We start from the raw sequence: 21,469 nt of genomic DNA, 5'->3' as shown, positions 1-21,469 counted from the left end.
TCGTCCTTCCTACCCCTTCCTCCTTCCTCGTCCTTCTTGCACCTTCCTCGTCCTTCCCACCCCTTCTTCCTCCTTCCTCGTCCTTCCTACCCCATCTTACCCTTTCCTCCACCTTCCTCATTCTTCCTACCCGTTCTTCCTCCTTCCTCATCCATCATACCCCTTCCTCCTCCTTCCTCCACCTTCCTACCGCTTCCTCCTCCTTCCTCGTACTTCCTAACCCTTCCTCCTCCTTCCTACCCCTTCTTTGTCCTTCCTACCCCTTCCTCTTCCTTCCTCTGTCTTCCTCCTCCTTCCTCCTCCACCTTCCTCCTCCTTCCTCCTCCACCTTCCTCCCCCTTCCTCCCCCTCCTCTTCCTTCCCCTCCTTCCTCACCCCCCCTCCTCCTTCATCCTTCCTTCCCACACCTCCTCCTTCCTCGTCCATCCGACGCCTTCCTTGTCCTTCCTCGTCCTTCCTACCCCTTCCTCGTCCTTCCTCGTTCTTCCTACCCCTTCCTCCTCCTTCCTCCTCCTTCCTGCCCCTTTCTCCTCCTTCCTCATCCTTCCTACCCTTTCCTCCTCCTTCCTCCTCCTTCCTACCCCTTTCTCCTCCTTCCTCCTCCTTCCTACCCCTTTCTCCTCCTTCCTCGTCCTTCCTACCCCTTCCTACCCCTTCCTCTTCCTTCCTCTGTCTTCCTCCTCCTTCCTCCTCCTTCCTCCTCCACCTTCCTCCCCCTTCCTCCCCCTCCTCTTCCTTCCCCTCCTTCCTCACCCTCCCTCCTCCTTCCTCCCTCTTCCCCTCCTCCTGCCTCCCACTTCCTCCTCCTTCTATATTCTGCTTTCCTCTCTTCATTGTGAAGCATGTTTTAATTAGTTTCATTTTTCAAGAGAAGGAAAGCAAACCTCAAGCCTTTTGTCAGATGCCGTTTCCTCTCGCCTGCTCTCTATGCCACAGGCCAGGACTGAGAGATCACCCGTATTCTGCCTATGTGAACTAATCAACAAAACTCTTTGAGTCTCCTAAATGTACATATTGTCATGAATTGTACTCGTGATTTCAATGTAAAAGTTTATTGTGTGTGTAGTGTAATATCATGTATTTCAGTGACCTTGACTGACATGTGGATATCAGAAGGTGAACCTTTTACTACATGGTGATGTAGATAGACTGTTACTGCCATTAGAGTTTGCCTGTTAACATGTGGACAAGTCTTAGCTGGGATTCTGTGTGTTATGGTTGTTTCTGTTGATAAGACATGAGATTACTGGTACTAGCCGAGCTGGTCTCCGTGTTCACTGACTGACTGACTGTCTGACTGACTGGCTACACCTCTCTGGTCAATATTGACCCTCTTAACTGGCGGAAGAAACTTTGACGTTGTTGATTTTACCTTGTTGATTATTTACACAAAGTTCACACGAAAGGGCCTCATTGTCTCTGAAACTGACCACCTTACCTTTTGGTTATCATGTGAAGCTTATTGAAGTGGCTTTACGTGGACTTTAATAAAATATTTAAGGACTATATCCAACCATAACACCTTCCCTGGGTTGGTGTAACCTATTCTTCTGTTGGTCATTAGGTTGGCTGAGAGCCTCTACAGGAGAGGAGGAACAATGTTTGATCCTGTGTGATTCTGGCTCTGGATCAGGTTCCTGCTGCTGGTGGTGTGTTTACCTGGGCCTAGCCCGGGACCTCCTGGGCTGCTGGGTGCCATGCATATCCGTAGGCCTGGGGCCTGGGTGGCGGGTACTTCTCCAACCCCCTGATCTCTCCCTGGCCGAGGGGAGGAAGAAAAACAATGCGCCCAGACTGGCTATGTGTCTACATGTATGGGACCTTGTCAGGATCTCTGCACAATCAGATCCTTCTCTTTAGGGAGGTTTATTTTCTGCCCAACAACTGGCTTTCAAATCCCCACCATTCCGGCCCTGCCACCTGGCCTCCGGCCCTGCACCCAGCCTCCCATCCTGCCACCCGGCCTCCCGTCCTGCCACCCGGCCTCCCGTCATGCCACCCGGACTCCCGTCCTGCCACCCGGCCTCCGTCCTGCCACCCGGCCTCCCGTCCTGCCACCCGGCCTCCGGCCCTGCACTCAGCCTCCCGTCCTGCCACCCAGCCTCCCGTCCTGCCACCCAGCCTCCCGTCCTGCCACCCGGCCTCCGGCCCTGCACCCAGCCTCCTGTCCTGCCACCCGGCCTCCCGTCCTGCCACCCGGCCTCCCGTCCTGCCACCCGGCCTCCGTCCGGCCCTGCACCCAGCCTCCCGTCCTGCCACCCGGCCTCCCGTCCTGCCACCCAGCCTCCCGTCCTGCCACCCAACCTCCCGTCTCTCCTCCTTGCTTTAGCAGGGTGTTTACTCTTAGTATTAACTGACTTCCTGACTCCCTGGCTTTGCTCCTTACCCAAACACCTCTGCAGGAAGCAACAACCCAGTACACTGGCTGGGTGGCACAGCGTTGTGCCTGGCTGGACCTAATCTGGATGTACTGTAGTCCGACAAAACACTCCATGACACAATGTATCACACCGAGGACGCTAACTGCTCTCGCCCATGCCCTTGCCTTCTAACTGTAGCCCTTAAACGTACAACTTAATAAACACTGCTTGTCGTTGTGTTGTCGTGACCCAACACTATGCTGTCTTTACTATATTGTAGTTGAGACTGTGTGCTCTCCTGTAGGTGTTCCAGGACCTGGGAGTGACGGTGCTGGCCGGGGCGTCAGAGGGCTACAACGTCTGTCTGTTTGCCTATGGGCAGACTGGCACTGGCAAGACCTACACCATGATGGGCACACTGGTGAGGAGGGGAGGGATTATAACTAGCATATGGTAACACTTGACTTAATGCAGGCATAATGCATTATGATGCAGTTATAATGTGTTGTAAGGAAAGTGTTACCTATCATGTCATCTGGAACATGGCTGTTGGCATTCTCCACTCTGCTATATGTGTTGAAAGGAGACACAGTGTCAATGGAGTTAATGACTCTTCTCTTATCTTTCCCTCTTTCCCTCCCTCATTTCCTCCTCCTCCTCCTCATCCTCCTCCTCCTCTCAGGACTCCATGGGCCTGACCCCCAGGATTTGTCAGGTAAGGAAGTGGTCCTATAATTCAGTCTACAGGGTCCTGGTGAGGTAGTGTCCTGGTTAATGACCTGTTTTACCTGTCTGGTCTCTACAGGGCCTGTTCAAATCTGATGACACATTCCCTGAAGGACACAACTCCAGCAGGGTTGAGATCAGGTAAGAGGGGTCTGTGTGTTTGAGGTAAGAGGGAACATTGTGTTTCAGGTAAGAGGGAACATTGTATTCAAGGTAAGAGGGAACATTGTGTTCGAGTAAGAGGGAACATCGTGTTTGAGGTAAGAGGGAACATTGTGTTTGAGGTAAGAGGGAACATCGTGTTTGAAGTAAGAGGGAACATCATGTTTGAGGTAAGAGGGAACATTGTGTTTGAGGTAAGAGGGAACATTGTGTTTGAGGTAAGAGGGAACATTGTGTTTGAGGTAAGAGGGAACATCGTGTTTGAGGTAAGAGGGAACATCGTGTTTGAGGTAAGAGGGAACATCGTGTTTGAGGTAAGAGGGAACATCGTGTTTGAGGTAAGAGGGAACATCGTGTTTGAGGTAAGAGGGAACATTGTGTTTGAGGTAAGAGGGAACATTGTGTTTGAGGTAAGAGGTACATTGTGTTGAGTGATGGTCTGACTCCGACTACCAGTGAGTATATTATTTACTATTCTTCACCTGCAGTTTCCTGGAGATCTATAATGAGCGTGTTCGTGACCTGCTGCGAGGCAGAGAGCAGAAGAAGAAACCCTCCCTACGGGTTAGGGAGCATCCTGAGAAAGGACCCTATGTACAAGGTGAAGGGCAGAACAAGTGTCTACTAACAAGTGTGTATTACACTAAGCAGCAGTGGATGGGGTGGATGTGTTACATGGCAATACCCCCCTCAAGCCCAAATTTACACAACTCCAATGTTTGGGGAGCAGTGCATTACTGCAGACTTAGGGAGGAAGGTATAGAATTGGGATGCAGAATAGGACTCCCTACCACACTCACCAATTCAGTAGAGATGTTGTAGCTGAGATGAGCAGTACTAATGTTGTTTAGGTGTGGTGAGCAGTAGTTAGATCTCCCACAACAACTCAGTAGAGATGTTGTTTAGGTGTGGTGAGCTGTAGTTAGATCTCCCACAACAACTCAGTAGAGATGTTTAGGTGTGGTGAGCAGTAGTTAGATCTCCCACAACAACTCAGTAGAGATGTTGTTTAGGTGTGGTGAGCAGTAGTTAGATCTTCCACAACAACTCAGTAGAGATGTTGTTTAGGTGTGGTGAGCTGTAGTTAGATCTCCCACAACAACTCAGTAGAGATGTTGTTTAGGTGTGGTGAGCAGTAGTTAGATCTCCCACAACAACTCAGTAGTACTATTGTTTAGGTATGGTGTGTGTTGTGTGTTGTTGTGGTCCTGGTATTCTGTCTGTTTGTCTGGGTTCCGGACTCCATTTTGAATACAGAGTGGCAATCCTGGCTTGAACCCAGGCACTGCACTTTCCGCTCTCTTTTTATCTCTCCCTCTCTTCCCCTCTTCCTTAGCCTCTCTCCTCTTTTCATATCACTCTTTGTGTCTCTCCCTCATCTCTCTCTCTCTCTCTCTCTCTCTCTCTCTTTCTTTCTCTCTCTCACTCTCTCTCTCTTTCTCTCTCTGTCTCTCTCCATCATCTCTCTCTTTTTCTCTCCCTTATCTCTCTCTCTCTGTCAATTTTCAATTCAATTTGCTTTATTGGCATAACGTAACAATATACATATTGCCAAAGCTTACTTTGGATATTTACAATATAAAAATAAGAAGAATCAAAATTGTCAATGGGACAACAGTAACAACAATAACCAAGTGTCAAAATAACCATACATTCAACAATAACAATAAGCATACAGTAGAGTACATGTGCAGGTTGATTAGTCTGTCAGACACTGTCCCTCAACTTATGGCAGGCAGCAATGTAGTGCGCTGCCAACCCACAGCTCTCTGTGTCCTCCCCCAACATGACGGGTAGCCTATCCTCATCAGAGAGGCATTTGAAACCTTGAATAAGGGTTTCAAATTAGTTTTATATTTTTGACAATTTGTCAGGAAATGCAGCTCTGTCTCAGGTTCTGCTGTTGTGCAGTGGTTGCATAGCCTTTCCTCTACAGGGATGCAGGTTTTCCTGTGTCTACCTTTCTCAATGGCAAGGCTGTGCTCATTGAGCCTGTACTTTGATTTATGCCAAAACATCACACGACCGATCATATTTACATATTTACTAAATATATGTAAATATGATCAGTCGTGTGATGTTTTGGTATAAATCCAATTAGGCCTTTACTCAAGACATTGTGCTTATTAAGGAAGTTTAGAACTCTTACATTGATAATACTACAGAAAACCTTCCCCAAGTTACTGTTCACACAAATGCCTCTGGAATTGTTAGGGTCAGATTTGTCTCCATTCTTAAAGATTGGGGGGGTTATGAGTCCTTGATTCCAGAAGTCAGGGGAATAAAGTACACTCAGGATCAAATTGAACAGTTTTAATATAGCTAATTGACATTTTGCACTAGTCAATTTGAGCATCTCATTTAGGATGCCTTCAGGTCCGCATGCTTTTTTAAATTTGAGGGCCTGAAGTTTCTTCTAAAGCTCCTGGTCAGTAATTGGGGAGTCCAATGGATTTTGATTGTCCTTTATAGCTTTTTCTAATCCATTCAACTTCTCATGAATTTGGTGTTGTTCTGCGTTTGTGTAACGCTTGTCGTAAGTGGTAGTTGAAGTGGACCAAGGCGCAGCATTGTAAGTGTTCAGGATTTCTTTATTCATAAACACACTCAAACAAAATAACAAAAGCGAAAACGAAAACGTACAGTTCCGTCAGGTACAGACACTAAACAGAAAACAACCTCCCACAAACACAGGAAGAAAACAGGCTGCCTAAGTATGATTCCCAATCAGAGACAACGATAGACAGCTGTCTCTGATTGGGAACCACACTCGGCCCAAAAACAAAGAAACAGAAAACATAGACTTTCCCACCCGAGTCACACCCTGACCTAACCAAACATAGAGAATAATAAGGATCTCTACGGTCAGGGCGTGACAGTACCCCCCCCAAAGGTGCGGACTCCGGCCGCAAACCTGAACCTATAGGGGAGGGTCCAGGTGGGCATCTCCTCTTGGTGGAGGCTCCGGTGCGGGACGCAGATCCCCCTTCGCTTGGGGCTCCCCCCACTTTCATGGAACCGGACCGTGGATCGTCACTGGAGGCTCCGGACCCTGGATCGTTACCGGAGGAACCGGACCGTAGATCATCGCCGGAGGCTCTGGACTGGGAACCACCGCTGGAGGCTCTGAACTGCCGACCATCGCTGGAGGCTCCAGACTGCCGACCGTCGCTGGAGGATCCGGACTGCCGACCGTCGCCGGAGGCTCTGGACTGGGAACCCCCGCTGGAGGCTCTGAACTGCCGACTGTCGCTGGAGGCTCCGGACTGCCGACCATCGCTGGAGGATCCGGACTGCCGACCGTCGCTGGAGGATCCGGACTGCCGACTGTCGCTGGAGGATCCGGACTGCCGACTGTCGCTGGAGGATCCGGACTGCCGACCGTCGCTGGAGACTCCGGACCGTCGCTGGAGACTCCGGACTGCGGGCCGTCGCTGGAGACTCCGGACCGGGGACCGTCGCTGGAGGCTCCGGACCGGGGACCGTCGCTGCAGGCTCCGTGCCATGGATCGTTGCTACAGGCTCCGCGCCATGGATTGTCCCTACAGGCTCCGGGCCATGGATCGTCACTGGAGGCTTCGTGCCATGGATCGTCACTGGAGGCTTCGTACGTGGAGCCGGAACAGGTCTCACCGGACTGGGGAGATGCACTGGAGGCCGGGTGAGTGGAGCAGGCACAGGGCTTACCAGGTTGGAAAGACGCATTGGAGACCGGGTGCGCGGAGCTGGCACAGGATATACTGGGCCGTGGAGGCGCACTGGAGGTCTGGAGCGTAGGGCTGGCACAACCCGTCCTGGCTGGATGCTCACTTTAGCCCAGCAAATGCGGGGAGCCGGCAACGAGCGCACCGGGCTGTGAATGCGCACGGAGATACAGTGCGCATCACCGCATAACACGGTGCCTGACTGGTCACACGTTCCCCACGGTAAGCACGGGGAGTTGGCTCAGGTCTCCACCCTGACTCCGCCAATCTCCCCGTGTGCCCCCCAAAATGTTTTGGGGGGAGCTGCCTCTCGGGCTTCCGTCATTGCCGTGACTCCCGATCTCTTCGCCGTTCCTCCCTCGCTGTTCCTGTGCGCGCATCCCCACAGATGAGCACATTTCCCTGGGCCTGGAATTGGCACGTCTCTTCCTCAGGGGTGGGGAAGATCTCCTCTGAGTAATATGGGGATTCTGGGGGGATATATATTGTGCAAAGGAACACATCTTTTTCTGTCAGTACAAGTTATTTTTTCAGTTTTAACCAAATGTGATATTTACCAATTTTGAGGGGACCAATTTGATTTTGTAGTTCGGATTTGTACCAAATGATCAATCCTCCAGAGTCTGCCTCTAATGACAGAGCTGTGTTTCTGTGATGGCACAATTACCTCTCTGTAGCCTGTGGGACAGTGAGTGACAATGTCTGCCTTCACCTGCAGAATGATGACATCATCATCTTTAAGATTTTTGTTGAACTCCAGTGCTAAACTATTCAGTCCAAAGCTTGATGAGTTTAGTCCCTGAATGTTCAACATGCTAACTGATAGGTTGGTGAGTTTAGGCCCTGAATGTTCAACATGCTAACTGATAGGTTGATGAGTTTAGGCCCTGAATGTTCAACATGCTAACTGATAGGTTGGTGAGTTTAGGCCCTGAATGTTCAGCATGCTAACTGATAGGTTCATGAGTTTAGGCCCTGAATGTTCAACATGCTAACTGATAGGTTGATGAGTTTAGGCCCTGAGTGTTCAACATGCTAACTGATAGGTTGGTGAGTTTAGGCCCTGAATGTTCAACATGCTAACTGATAGATAGGGATTTCATGTTGCAAAAAGAAAGAATAGCAGTCAGAAATACAGTAACTGCTAACTATTAAGTTGTTAGGAGTGAGATGAACAGGATAACAGCAAACATTTGTTCTGTTAAATATATATATATATGTGTGTGCGTGTTCGTGTGCGTGCGTGCGTGCATGCGTCCGTGTGTGTGCGTGTTTAGTGCAGATGTATTGGAGGAGCTGTTTAATCTCACTCAAGCCTACTGGGTTCTCCTGTCCTCTGACGACCTCTGCGTAGCTGTGCTGGTCCTGCTGTTGGGCCCTGTGGAGTGGAGGAGGGCCAGGTCTGGGCCATGGGGCTTCCTCTCTGGTCTGGTAGGGGTGGTGGTCTGGTGTGGTGTAGTAGGCTGGGCCCTGTGGAGTGGAGGGGGGCCAGGTCTGGGCCATGGGGCTTCCTCTCTGGTCTGGTAGGGGTGGTGGTCTGGTGTGGTGTAGTAGGCTGGGCCCTGTGGAGTGGAGGGGGGCCAGGTCTGGGCCATGGGGCTTCCTCTCTGGTCTGGTAGGGGTGGTGGTCTGGTGTGGGGTAGTAGGCTGGGCCCTGTGGAGGGGAGGGGGGCCAGGTCTGGGCCGTGGGGCTTCCTCTCTGGTCTGGTAGGGGTGGTGGTCTGGTGCGGGGTAGTAGGCTGGGCCCTGTGGAGGGGATGGGGGCCAGGTCTGGGCCGTGGGGCTTCCTCTCTGGTCTGGTAGAGGTGGTGGTCTGGTGTGGGGTAGTAGGTTGGGCCCGGTCCAGTCTGGCTAAGCCGATGGAAGTGGTGATGTTCTGGTGGTGCGCTGGGTCTGGTGGGGCATTGAGGGGGCCTGGGGCTCCTTGGTGGTACAGTGGTCTGGTAGGGATCTCTGGGTGGTCCTCAGTCCAGTTCCTTCATGGGGTGTTTGTCTACCAAGTGCCACGTCCTTTAGAGACTTGTCTGCTTCCTTAGGTGGGAGTGGTCGTGCAGATGCTCTAGGGTGATTGTTGGGTGGTGAGCAACGTGCACGTTCAGGAGTAGGCCACACCCTCTGGTGATGTCAGCGTTGACTTTCTGAATGGTACGGGGATGAAAGTCTTTGCGGGGCAGCAGAGTGGAGATGGTGATGTGGGAGTTGGGGAACCACTCAGAAGCCCTCTCTGCTACTCTGTTGACCAGGCTACCTACTCTCTCCTGCTCCTCTCGCAGGTTGTTGGTGTGGGAGTTGGGGAACCACTCAGAGGCCCTCTCTGCTACTCTGTTGACCAGGCTGCCTACTCTCTCCTGCTCTTCTCGCCGGTATGAATAATAATGTGGTCTGGTGTGCCAAAGTCAGGCTGGGACAGGATGTGGAGAGCATCCTGTGCTTTTGGGCACCATATTTTGGACACCTTGTGGTGGGGGAAGAGTTTATCCTCTTGGATGAATTTCCCATTTGAGTCAATGAGGGTGGCCACCTCAGTGGGTTTTACCAGAGTAGTGGGTTTACGGTCTGGGCTGGGGTACACAGGTCCTGTGTACAAGGAGGGGTGTGTGGGGGTGTGTCAGGGGGGGAGCAGAGAGCGTCTCTCTGTAGTAGGTGTCCCCGTGTGAGCCTCCTTGTTGACTGGGGGTGTGGGTAAAGGGTTGTCGGTATGGGGGGGTTGTGGGTAAAGGTGGGTCAGTGGGGTTGTTAGGGGTGGTGAGGGGCTGCAGCTTCTCTCTAGAAGTCTCTGCAGTCTGATCTCTGTGCTGTAGTTCCTTCAGCTCAGTAACTCATACCTCTAACAGAACCTGTCTCTCAGCAGGCTGATGGTAGTGTGGTCTTGGCTCTGATGGTTGTAGGCAGGCAGACCTGGATGTGGGTGTAGGTCTGGGCCTGGGCTCCTGCTGTTGGGGTGCCTGAGGTGAGGGGAGAGGTCGGGTGCTGTCCTTGTCTTTTTTGTTTTTTTCCACTATCTTCCTTATGGTGGGGAAGTCCTGCACAAAGAGTTGAGTAAAGCCTCACTGCCTTGCAGATAGATGCCTTTCTTTGTGGTATAGCTGAAATGCCTGGTTACAGTTGTATGTCAGGCAGTAGTGTGGTCTGTGTAAAATAACAGGTTTGTAACAGTCCTGTTGTGTGAGCAGTCGGCAAACAAAGTTTCCGGGTTCTCCCTTAGAATTCTGTGTTTAAACTTGATTCTTCCCTTCTCTGATTTGATTTCTGCTGGAAATGTTAAAAAGGGGGGGGAGTCTCTGCTGCTGCTGCTGGCACTGCCTCAGTGGCCACGTTGCTATGGTTACCACCAGTAAACGGTTGGAGCTAGACAGTAAACTAGCTGACAGATTTGAACTCACTCTCTGTCAATCTTTTCCTCCTGTGTTTGTCTTCAGTTGTACAATTTGATTACCTACATTTCTTGCTAATTTAATTGTGTTAATCTCACTCTTAACAACCAGGACGTTATAACAAGTCAGGAGCTGTTCTTCTGCATGACTTCTCTCTCTCTTTCTCTCTCTCTCTCTGTCCCTCATCTCTCTCTCCCTGTCTCTCTCCCTCATCTCTTTCTTTCTTTCTTTCTTTCTTTCTTTCTTTCTTTCTTTCTTTCTTTCTTTCTTTCTTTCTTTCTTTCTTTCTTTCTTTCTTTCTTTCTTTCTCTCTCTCTGTCCCTCATCTCTCTCTCCCTGTCTCTCTCCCTCATCTCTTTCTTTCTTTCTTTCTCTCTCTCTGTCCATCATCTCTCCCTGTCTCTCTCCCTCATCTCTTTCTTTCTTTCTTTCTCTCTCTCTGTCCATCATCTCTCTCTCCCTGTCTCTCTCCCTCATCTTTCTTTCTTTCTTTCTTTCTTTCTTTCTTTCTTTCTTTCTTTCTTTCTTTCTTTCTTTCTTTCTTTCTTTCTTTCTTTCTTTCTTTCTTTCTTTCTTTCTTTCTTTCTTTCTTTCTCTCTCTCTCTTGCTCTATCTCTGTCCCTCATCTCTCTCTCCCTGTCTCTCTCCCTCATCTCTTTCTTTCTTTATCTCTCTCTCTCTCTCCCTCATCTCTTTCTCTCTCTCTCTTTCTCTCTCTCATAGGAGCTGTTCTTCTGCATGACTTCTCCCTCTATCCTCCTCTCTCTCTTACTGTCTATCTGTCTCTCTCTATCTCTCTCTCGTTCTCTCTCCCTCAAATCTCTCTCTCTTTCTCTGTCTTTCTCCCTCATCTCTCTCTCTCTCTCTTCCCCTTCTCCATTTATTCCTTCAAGCCCAACATCCACAGATTGTCCGTGTCAGGATATATCCCAGAGTATCACAGGAAGTGATGTCACTTCCGGGTGGCAGCAAGAAACATATTGCTCTACTCTACACACTGAACACATTGTAATGTTTGGTTCTTCAGAGTCCCTTTGTCTCTCTCTATCTCGTTCCCAAACCCTAACCACCGTTAAGTCTCTTGGTCTAAGAAGCATTCTAAAACATTTTCATCATCACTGACTTCTAAATTTACTGCAGAAAAAGAATGATGTCATAATTTGGAAATTAGAAGTTGAGGGTTACTGTGGCTGTGACACAAAATGGGATTCAGCTCTGTGCTGGGAGTTTCTACTGACAAACCGGAATCCTGAGGCAACAGAATTTAGTTGCTCATCACTTCCTAATCCCACATCACTGCCATCTCAACCAGGGTTGTTTAATTAAAGATTTGTCGGTCTGTCCTCTCCTCAGACCTGTCCCAGCATGTGGTGTCTGACTACAAGCAGGCGGTGGACCTATTGGAGGAGGGCATTGCCAACCGCATCACCGCGGCAACACACATCCACGACGCCAGCAGCAGATCCCATGCCATCTTCACTATCCAGTACACCCAGGTGAGGTCACAACCCGGTGTCAATCCAGTCCCATCACTTAGATTCACTCACCCAGGTCACGACCCTGCCAATCCACCAATCACAGTAGTTCTTACTGCAATTAAAGCATCGAAAAAGTATGTTTTTTTTTGTCCCATATAGGCTATTCTGGAGAACAACCTTCCCTCAGAGATTGTAAGCAAGATCAACCTGGTAGACCTGGCTGGCAGGTGAGTTTGGTAAAGAGGTTGCCATGCTTATTTAGAATCAGAATCATCTTTATTCGCCAAGTACATACTCAGAATATTACTTGGTGATTTGGTGCTGCTAGTGATAGACAACATTTAGAGACGGATTCCCAGATGCCTTATCATTCCAGAAGGTCTTTGTATGCATGACCAAGCTGCCCCCAGTGGATATTTTCTGCCATGACTATGTGTTCACTGAGCCGGCAGTTTCATTTGATCACAACACAGCTTTTCAGTAGATACCATTTCCAGCACAGGAGGTTGGTGGCAACTTAATTGGGGAGTACGGGCTTGTGGTAATGGCTGGAGTGGAATTAGTGGAATGGTATCAAATACATTAAACACATGGTTTCCATGTGTTTGATGCCGTTCCATTAGCTCCATTCCAGCCATATTATGAGCCGTCCTCCCCTCAGCAGCCTCCTCTGATTTCCAGTGTTGTAGTTTCTCGTTAGAGAATGTCATTTCCAGTGTGTGCTGTGTTTTATTGTTCTGAAAGTGAGAGAGCAGACCCCCACTACTGCAGAGACAGACTCACTGAGGGATCCAACATCAACAAATCCCTGGTGACACTGGGTATCGTCATCTCTGCTCTGGGTAAATAAAGGGGACTTTTAATTTGAAGTACTGACTTTTATTCTCAAATCCCTTTTAATTACATCTCTGTTGTTCCATCGCTTTGTCAGAATTTAGCTTATCGTACAAAACAACATACTGAACATACATGAACATCTTTAATTCATACCGGGTGACATGAACATATTTAATTCATACAGGGTGATATGAACATCTTTAATTCATACAGGGTGATATGAACATCTTTAATTCATACAGGGTGATATGAACATCTTTAATTCATACAGGGTGACATAAACATCTTTAATTCATACAGGGTGACATGAACATCTTTCATTCATACAGGGTGATATGAACATATTTCATTCATACAGGGTGAAATTAACATCTTTAATTCATACCGGGTGACATGAACATCTTTAATTCATACAGGGTGACATGAACATCTTTAATTCATACAGGGTGAAATTAACATATTTAATTCATACAGGGTGACATGAACATCTTTAATTCATACAGGGTGACATGAACATATTTCATTCATACAGGGTGACATGAACATATTTCATTCATACAGGGTGATATTTGTAGATCATGTTCTCTACATACAGAAGTATACCTCACGTAACTAACCCAGTGCCCTACAGTCTACATTGTGAGATGAGCCAAGCGAGACTACCCTACTTTTAACACAATCCGTTACCCTGTCCCTGTATCCTTCCCTGTCCCTGTCTCTTGTCCTTCCCTCTCTCTACCTGTCCCTTTCTCTTTCCCTGTCTCTATCTCTGTTCCTGTCTCTATAACACAACCCTCCCCTTGTCTCTGTCCGTCCCTCTCTAGCCCAGAACTCTCAGATGTCCAGTAGTTGTCATAGCATCAACAGTGTGGCCAGTGAGGGCGAGGGCAGCGGTGTGGCCAGTCACACCAGCTGTCTGTCTGGTGGTGGTGGTGGTGGTGGTGGAGGAGGGAGAAGACACTGCTTCATCCCCTACAGGGACTCAGTCCTCACCTGGCTCCTCAAAGACAGCCTGGGAGGAAACGCTAAGACCATCATGATCGCCAGTGAGTTGTAGTCTCTTCCTACAACCGCCGTGTGGAATACTGCCACTGAGTCTGGCAAGCGAGACTATCCAGTCACAAACATTGGCTAAACACATTTGTGTAAACTAGTGGGACTAGAGGGAAGCACTTGATCAAATCAAAGTTTATTTGTCACGTGCGCCGAATACAACAGGTGTAGACCTTACAGTGAAATGCTGAATACAACAGGTGTAGACCTTACAGTGAAATGCTTACTTGATGTAATAGTACCAATGTTTGTTGGACTTTGGAATTATAAAATGGACATTGTCTTTTTTTCCAGACCAATAGTAGTTGTTGATAGAGTCACAGAGGTTGTAATGGCTGTAGTGTTATTGTTACAGTATTGAGTCACAGAGGTTGTAATGGCTGTAGTGTTATTGTTACAGTATTGAGTCACAGAGGTTGTAATGGCTGTAGTGTTATTGTTACAGTGGTAAATGTGATTCCCTGTCTGTTGCAGCTGTGTCCCCATCCAGTAGCAGCTACAATGAGACTCTCAGCACCCTGCACTATGCTGCTCACGCTAGGAACATCGTCAACAAGCCCAGGGTCAATGAGGTAAGGCTTCTGGAGATGTTGCTCTGTATTTGTGGGGCCATTGCCTTGTCATGTCATCCGCTGCCTTTTATTACTGTGAGGTATAAATTTGTTCTGTTGGGCACACCGTAGCGAAACGTTTTCAAATGAAAAGTGATGTCTGTCTACAGGATGCCAGTGTGAGGCTGATCAGAGAGCTACGTGAGGAGATAGACAGGCTGAAGAGTATGCTTCTCAGCTTCGAGATGGTACTGATCCTCCTGGATTATTATTAGGAATGGAATAATCTGAGATTACCTGGTTTCGATTTCAGATTATTAGTGCTAACTGCCTTCATGTTATTTGTCTTGCTAAATTGACCAAAATGATTTATTTCTCATTTTATTCCATCGTAGCAACGGAATCCTGGCCCTTCTCTGAGTGATCAGAGAGATGGGAGTCTGTCTGTCATCGTGTTGCAGAACGAACTAAAGGTAGAGTAACGATCAATTACATATCTACTTGACACTGCTCCAGAATTGTATTCTCCACTTTTACTTATTTTATCCTTTCCTGACATCAATACTCTCCACTTTACCTGACCCTACTGTCTCCAGCTGAAAGGACTTTACATGTATTTTTAATTCATTCAAACCAATCAATCAATCAATCAATCAATCCTCTTCCATCCTCCAGGTAGATGAGCTGACGAAGGACTGGTCAGAGAGCTGGCGGGACAACAAGGAGCTGTTGGAACAGTACAGTGTGGATATCAACAGAGACCGGAGTGGGTTCCTCATCCACTCTCTCTTACCACATCTCATTACCCTGGACCAGGACGTACTCAGCACCGGGGTCACCATCTATCACCTCAGGGTATATATAATACACACCTTAGGATACTAACACTTCCCCATCCACTTCCTGTTACCTTCTATCACCTCAGGGTATGAGCATACACACATGTATACACAGACCAGAAACATACACTCACATACACACACATGGGCACGCAGACACACCCACACGCACCACGCACACACACACACACAAGTATTCACAACCACGGAATCATTGACATACTTCTATACTACCTCTGTACTTTCTGTTCTTGACTTTCTCTGACTAAAATGTCTCTCTTTTGGTCTGTTACATTCTGTTCTTCATTCTCTCTCTGTTCTGCTCGCTGTACCAGATGCATCTCACTCCATCCTCTCTCATGTTTCTCCCTCGTTCATGGTGTTTTCACTTCTCTAATGGCTGAATGTGATTGGATAAGAGGCGCTCAGGGGACGTAGCTACAACTGTCCTGATTCTGACAACGGCTAGAATGTCTTTAGGCCTGGCGATTATACCACTGTATTTAAAGAGCGGAAACCACCAGGGAATCGATAGTGTTCCTGTAGTTACATAATATAGCCTTTTTTCCCACAAGATAGCATTTGTTAAACAAATACTTGTTTTGCTGACAGGTAGGCTAAGAGTTTAAAAAATATTTATGTCATTTAGCAGACACTCTTATCCATTGCAACTTACAGGAGCAGTTAGAGTTATGCGCTTTTCTCAAGACACATCGCTAGATTTTTCACGTAGTCGGCTTTGGGATTTGAAACAGCAATTTTTCAGTTGCTGGCCCATCGCTCTTAAACACTAGGCTACCTGACGCCAGAGTTCTGTAGATTTTTTTTTCTCAACAATCCACTGTTTAAATTCTCTGTCATCCTAAACTCTTGGCTGCCCTCTGTCTGTTGTAGGAGGGGGTAACCAGGATTGGACCTCAGGACAAACTGGTTGAATCCCAAATAGGTAGGCTGATGTCATATAGACATTGCGCATGCAATACATGTATTTTGGGGAGAATTGCAACTTCAAATGTGTGTTTTATTTTTGAGTCCTTGTGGTATGTCTTTCCCCTCCAGTCCTCCAGGGCGGCACCAGCTGTGAGATAGAGAACCAGTCTGGGGTTGTGACCCTGAGGCCGCTGCCAGGGACTGTCTGCATGATCAAAGACAGGGAGGTGACGGAGCCCTGCAGACTGGCACAAGGTAGGCCCTCACCTAGTTCTCACACACTCATTTTAATCCCTGGTCAAAGAGTTTCTTTCTCGTTACACTTCAGTTGACAGGGACAATTCAGTTGATGGCTTACAGTACCCACAGGAGCGTTTAGAGTAGCGCTTTGAGCCTCAACAGGGACGTCATATTTTCACTTTGTGTCTCTCTCTTATCTATCTTCAGGGACCTTGATCACTCTTGGAGGTGTCCACAAGTTCCGTTTCAACCACCCAGCAGAGGCTGAGGTCATGAGAGAACAGAGACGGGTGGGTACTGCTGACCAGTAATGTTGTGATCGTGAAGAAGCTCCTGATTTTTGGGGGATTGATTGATAACTCATATTATCTGCTTGACAGGCCAGTGAAGGTGCACTGAACTGCAGTTACAATGATTTTCAAGCCTTGACCTCTGATTCCAGGTAAACACACACACTGAATGTAAACTCACCACAACCCACTGACAATCACAGGTCAGGAGCATCTCTGAATACTGCTCACTACACATGTGCTAAAAGGATTGTGCTGAGTAAAGCCCCACTGGCCAAACCCTCCCCTAAACCGGACGACGCTGAGCCAATTGTTTCTGCTGAGCTCCCATAGTAGACCCATTGCATACATATTTGATATGTACCGTAAATTCTGGACTATAAGCCGCAACTTTTTTCCCAGGCTTTGAACCTCGCGGCTTAAACAATGACGCGGCTAATATATGGATTTTTCCCGCTTTCAATTTTTATTTCTCCAAAAGAACACATTCTGTGACGTGCTCAGTTTTTTGGCGGCATGAAGCTTTCATTAGACCAATGAAATTGCCGAACGGGTTAAGAACAAACAACTTTTTTGTTTACTGTTTAGATTAAATCGAGCGCTCTCAAACTTCCCATCATTCTGATTATGGTAGTCATTTTGTCACCCTCATCATGGCAAAGACACGGAGAAATGCATATGATGCAGCTTTCAAGTTGAAGGCGATTGATCTGGCTGTTGGAAAAGGAAATAGAGCTGCTGCACGGGAGCTTGGTCTTAATGAGTCGATGATAAGACGTTGGAAACAGCAGCGTGAGGAATTGACTCAGTGCAAAAAGACAACTAAAGCCTACTGCTAATTTAAAAAAAAACATTTACAACCGTGTTTTGTTAAAGCCTATTTATTTTTGTTACAAGCCGTGTTTCGTTAAAGCCTATTTATTTTTGTTACAAGCCGTGTTTCGTTAAAGCCTGTGTAAAGTTCATTTGTTTCAATGTACCGGTAAGCGCCTGCGGCTTATAGACATGTGCGGCTAATTTATGTTCAAAATAATATTTTCTTTTAAATTCAGTGGGTGCGGCTTATATTCAGGTGCGCTTAATAGTCCGGAAATTACGGTACCTAGCTAACATTACCATTATGAGTCATGTACCTAACTAACGCTACCATTACAAGTCATCTACCTAGCTAACGTTACCATTATGAGTCATGTACCTAACTAACGTTACCATTATGAGTCATGTACCTAACTAAAGTTACCATTACGAGTCATGTACCTAGCTAAAGTTACCATTATGAGTCATGTACCTAGCTAACGTTACTATTACGAGTCATGTACCTAACTAACGTTACCATTACGAGTCATGTACCTAGCTAACGTTACCATTATGAGTCATGTACCTAACGTTACCATTATGAGTCATGTACCTAACTAACGTTACCATTGAGTCATGTACCTAACTAACGTTACCATTATGAGTCATGTACCTAACTAAAAAAGACAACTTTTTTGTACCTAACTCAAAAAGACAACTAAAGCTTACTGCTAATTATTATTTTTTTGTTACAAGCCGTGTTTCGTTAAAGCCTATTTATTTTTGTTACAAGCTGTGTTTCGTTAAAGCCTGTGTAAAGTTCATTTGTTTCAATGTACCGGTAGGCACCTGCGGCTTATAGACATGTGCGGCTTATTTATGTTCAAAATAATATTTGTTTTTAAATTCAGTGGGTGCGGCTTATATTCAGGTGCGCTTAATAGTCCAGAAATTACGGTAGTCTTTTGTAGTACAACCTACCGATGGTGCAGGTGCAAGGGATAAAATGGTGAATGATTCATGCATGTTGTTCATTTATATGAGAGAGTGAGAGAGAGGAAGAGAGAGCTTACATCAGTGTCTTGGTGGAATCACAACTTGTTGTTGACATGCAAGGCTTGGCCGTTGCTTGGTTACAGTAGAGGATGCTACATTAAACTCAACAACAGGAACTCTCATATAAACTCTGCCAAGGAGCCAGTAAAAGATTGTTTTGCGATGATGGCCATTTCAGGGATCTTAACTGTTGAGGTAAATGATCAGACCTAGGTTTTTACTATGTCTTTTCTATTGTCTCCTCCTTGTACTTGGTATTGTCTGGCTTTACCTCTTGGTTATAGAAAGATGTGTTCTGACTTGATCAGCTCAAATGTTTGTAGATCAAAAGGCATATACCGGAAGAAAGAAAAAAAAACATACTCACTGAAATTTTCTTTCAGCTTAAATGTAAAAATGTTTTGCATCAGCGGATGCGTTGCGGCGGAAGACTCCGACAGCGTTTGGAGAGCTTCAAATGAAGAATAATATACAAAAAAAGGGCACCTGTTGCTGACAGGAGTTCTTCATTAAAGCCTCTAGGGATCTGTGTTTGTAAGACATTGATATAAAATGTCTCTCTCTGTAACAGCAACTTTTCTCTATCACCTCCTCTCTTAAATGGCTGTACAACTTCTAAACCATGAAACCTCAGTTCGCACACATCATGTCTGACCACGTTGAAGTGTCTGGCTACAGGGGACTTCTCGTCACCAGTTTTGATGTTGCTCTTGTGCTCTGTAATAATATTACTTTCAATTGTCTCTTACACTTTCCAACATAATAGCCACATAGACACTTCAGTAAATAGACCACAAATGTTAATTTTACAGGAAATTCTACCCCTGACATACATTTATTTCCTGTATGAGGGTGAGGAAAGAAATTTCCCTTGATTATTGCATCACAGTTCACACAATTATGACATGGAAAATTGCTTGAGGGGAGGGTAGATAGACAATTCTGATGGGGGTACATATTAATCTGCGCTTACCAGGCTGTCCCTTAGGTTTCTGGCACGTTTAAAAGTGAATTTAGTGATACTCTAAAAGGCCCGGCCCACAGAGGGGTCCATACACGGAACATGCCAATGCTTTTTAATGGAGGATTTAACAGCCTGAGAGGGAGGGAAATACGTAGAAGAAAAAGACAGTAGCCTGATCATTAGAAAGGGCAGGTTTAGGAGTCAATAAGCTGTCCCGTGTAACATTACGTACTTTACAAACACACTTATCCAACAAGTTCTTATCATAACCCTTGGAGGCAAACCGATCACACAAGGTGGTGGCATGTTTTTCTAATTCATTGTCAGCAATACATATTCTTCTGACCCTCAGCAGCTGGCTGTAAGGTAGACTATTGTCTAAGAGTAGACGGATGGTAACTTGAATAATGCAGGAAATTGTTTATATTCATCTTCTGGCGATACAGTGGTCTGAAGTCCATTGCCTTTGCTAACCAATACATCCAAAGAAGAAACAGTTTCCTCATTGGATTCCAGAGTGAATTTCATAGTAGGTAACCTGAAATCAATGTACGGTCTGAACTCTTCCAGTTGCTCATATGTCCCACTCCAAATGAAAAACAACATTCATGTAATGGAACCAACATTTCAAAAGGGGGAAAAATTAACTACCATTATAAACAAATCTTCAAACTTCCCCATGAATAAATGTGCGGAATTTGGTGTGAATGGGGACCCCATCGGAGTGCCCTGTGACTGGATGTAGAAAACATTCTCAAAGCCGTTTTTGGTTAACACCACTTGAGCCACGTAAAAAGTCAGCGGGAGGCCCATGTTCATCTCTCTTGTCTACCTCAAAGTATAATTGTGTATAACTGTGTCATATATGTGTGAAATATTATTTGTGTATCTGTATGTGAACAGGGCTGGAGAAGAGGCAGTCCAGGGGCAGACAGGTGACCGTGAGGCTGAGGGTAAGGAGCCTCTCCCCAGGCTACAGTGTGTTGAGGACCAGGTGAGGTGCGTGGAGGAGCAGAGGGGGTATGTGGAGTGTCTACGCCAAGAGATCCAGACTGAACAGAGACGAGCTGAGAGAGAACTAGAGAGAGAACAGGCCCATCTGAGACAACGATACACTGACAGTGAGTACACCTCTACTTAAATATAGGCTACAGTGCTAAATACATAGGATATACTTTGAGAGAATAGCTTAAATATTTATTTCTTATATGTGTCTCTGTAGAATTAAGTTATACAAGGAAATTATCACTTTTTGTATGTGCATGTTAAATATGTTCTCTTTCATCTGTCTTCAGTCCAGCAGTGGATCTTACAAGAGAAGCAGCGTCTGGCAGCTATAACGTTAGAGGAAGTAGGAACTCAGGAGTTTAGTGTACAGACTGATCCTTTACAGACTGATCCTTTACAGACTGATCCTATACAGACTGATCCTTTACAGGCTGATCCTATACAGACTGATCCTTTACAGGCTGATCCTATACAGACTGATCCTATTCAGCATGATCCTATACGAACTGATCCTTTACAGAATGATCCTTTACAGACAGATCCTATACAGACAGATCCTATACAAACTGATCCTATACCAGCTGATCCTATACCAACTGATCCTATACCAACTGATCCTATACCAACTGATCCTATACCAGCTCCCATCCTAGACAGCCTGCTAACGGAAGATTCGGAAGGTTCTGATGAAGAGTGTGATCAAAGAGTTGCTCCGCCCTCTAAAGTGGTTCTATACAGGAAGAAGGTGGTTCAGGAGGAGCTGTTAAGACATCACTCCCTGCGGCGCGCCGAGAGCCATGTTCGACGCAAAAGGCTGCACTACCAGCTGGAGAGGATCGCTCGCAAGCGCCATCTACTGGAGGCTAAGAGGGAACTGCAGAGGCTAGAGAAGGCCCTGCCACCTGGACTAGAGAGCCCTGTGTCTCCTGGCCTGGGGTCCCCCTCAAGTTCAAGAGGACGTCAACCTGTTTTGCGCAGGCATTCTGTCTCATCAGACCTTCTGTCCCGCTTATACCCCCAACACAGCCCAATCTTCAGGTCAGCACAAGTAGGCTAGTCTCCCACAAAGATACTTATTCAAGCTAATATTTAGCATAATGGA

General features: G+C 46.7%; 1 protein-coding gene across 1 annotated transcript in view; it reads left to right on the top strand.

The window, feature by feature from the left end:
- Positions 1-21,469, top strand: part of LOC106611278 (stAR-related lipid transfer protein 9) — a 66,483-nt gene that overhangs the window by 29,877 nt on the left and 15,137 nt on the right. The window contains exons 4-21 of the mRNA XM_014211316.2: positions 2,665-2,781; positions 3,043-3,075; positions 3,166-3,227; positions 3,737-3,849; positions 11,680-11,822; positions 11,964-12,031; positions 12,549-12,646; positions 13,466-13,687; positions 14,169-14,266; positions 14,416-14,493; positions 14,641-14,718; positions 14,921-15,100; positions 15,979-16,030; positions 16,144-16,269; positions 16,462-16,544; positions 16,635-16,696; positions 20,263-20,480; positions 20,655-21,405. Coding sequence (XP_014066791.1) covers positions 2,665-2,781; positions 3,043-3,075; positions 3,166-3,227; positions 3,737-3,849; positions 11,680-11,822; positions 11,964-12,031; positions 12,549-12,646; positions 13,466-13,687; positions 14,169-14,266; positions 14,416-14,493; positions 14,641-14,718; positions 14,921-15,100; positions 15,979-16,030; positions 16,144-16,269; positions 16,462-16,544; positions 16,635-16,696; positions 20,263-20,480; positions 20,655-21,405 — 2,582 coding nt within the window. The remainder of the gene's footprint in view (positions 1-2,664; positions 2,782-3,042; positions 3,076-3,165; positions 3,228-3,736; positions 3,850-11,679; positions 11,823-11,963; positions 12,032-12,548; positions 12,647-13,465; positions 13,688-14,168; positions 14,267-14,415; positions 14,494-14,640; positions 14,719-14,920; positions 15,101-15,978; positions 16,031-16,143; positions 16,270-16,461; positions 16,545-16,634; positions 16,697-20,262; positions 20,481-20,654; positions 21,406-21,469) is intronic.

The sequence above is a fragment of the Salmo salar genome, chromosome ssa09 (assembly GCF_905237065.1).
Source record: "Salmo salar chromosome ssa09, Ssal_v3.1, whole genome shotgun sequence".
NCBI lineage: Eukaryota > Metazoa > Chordata > Actinopteri > Salmoniformes > Salmonidae > Salmo > Salmo salar.
The sequence above is the reverse complement of the archived record's forward strand: the minus strand, read 5'-3'. Positions and strand labels throughout refer to the sequence as shown.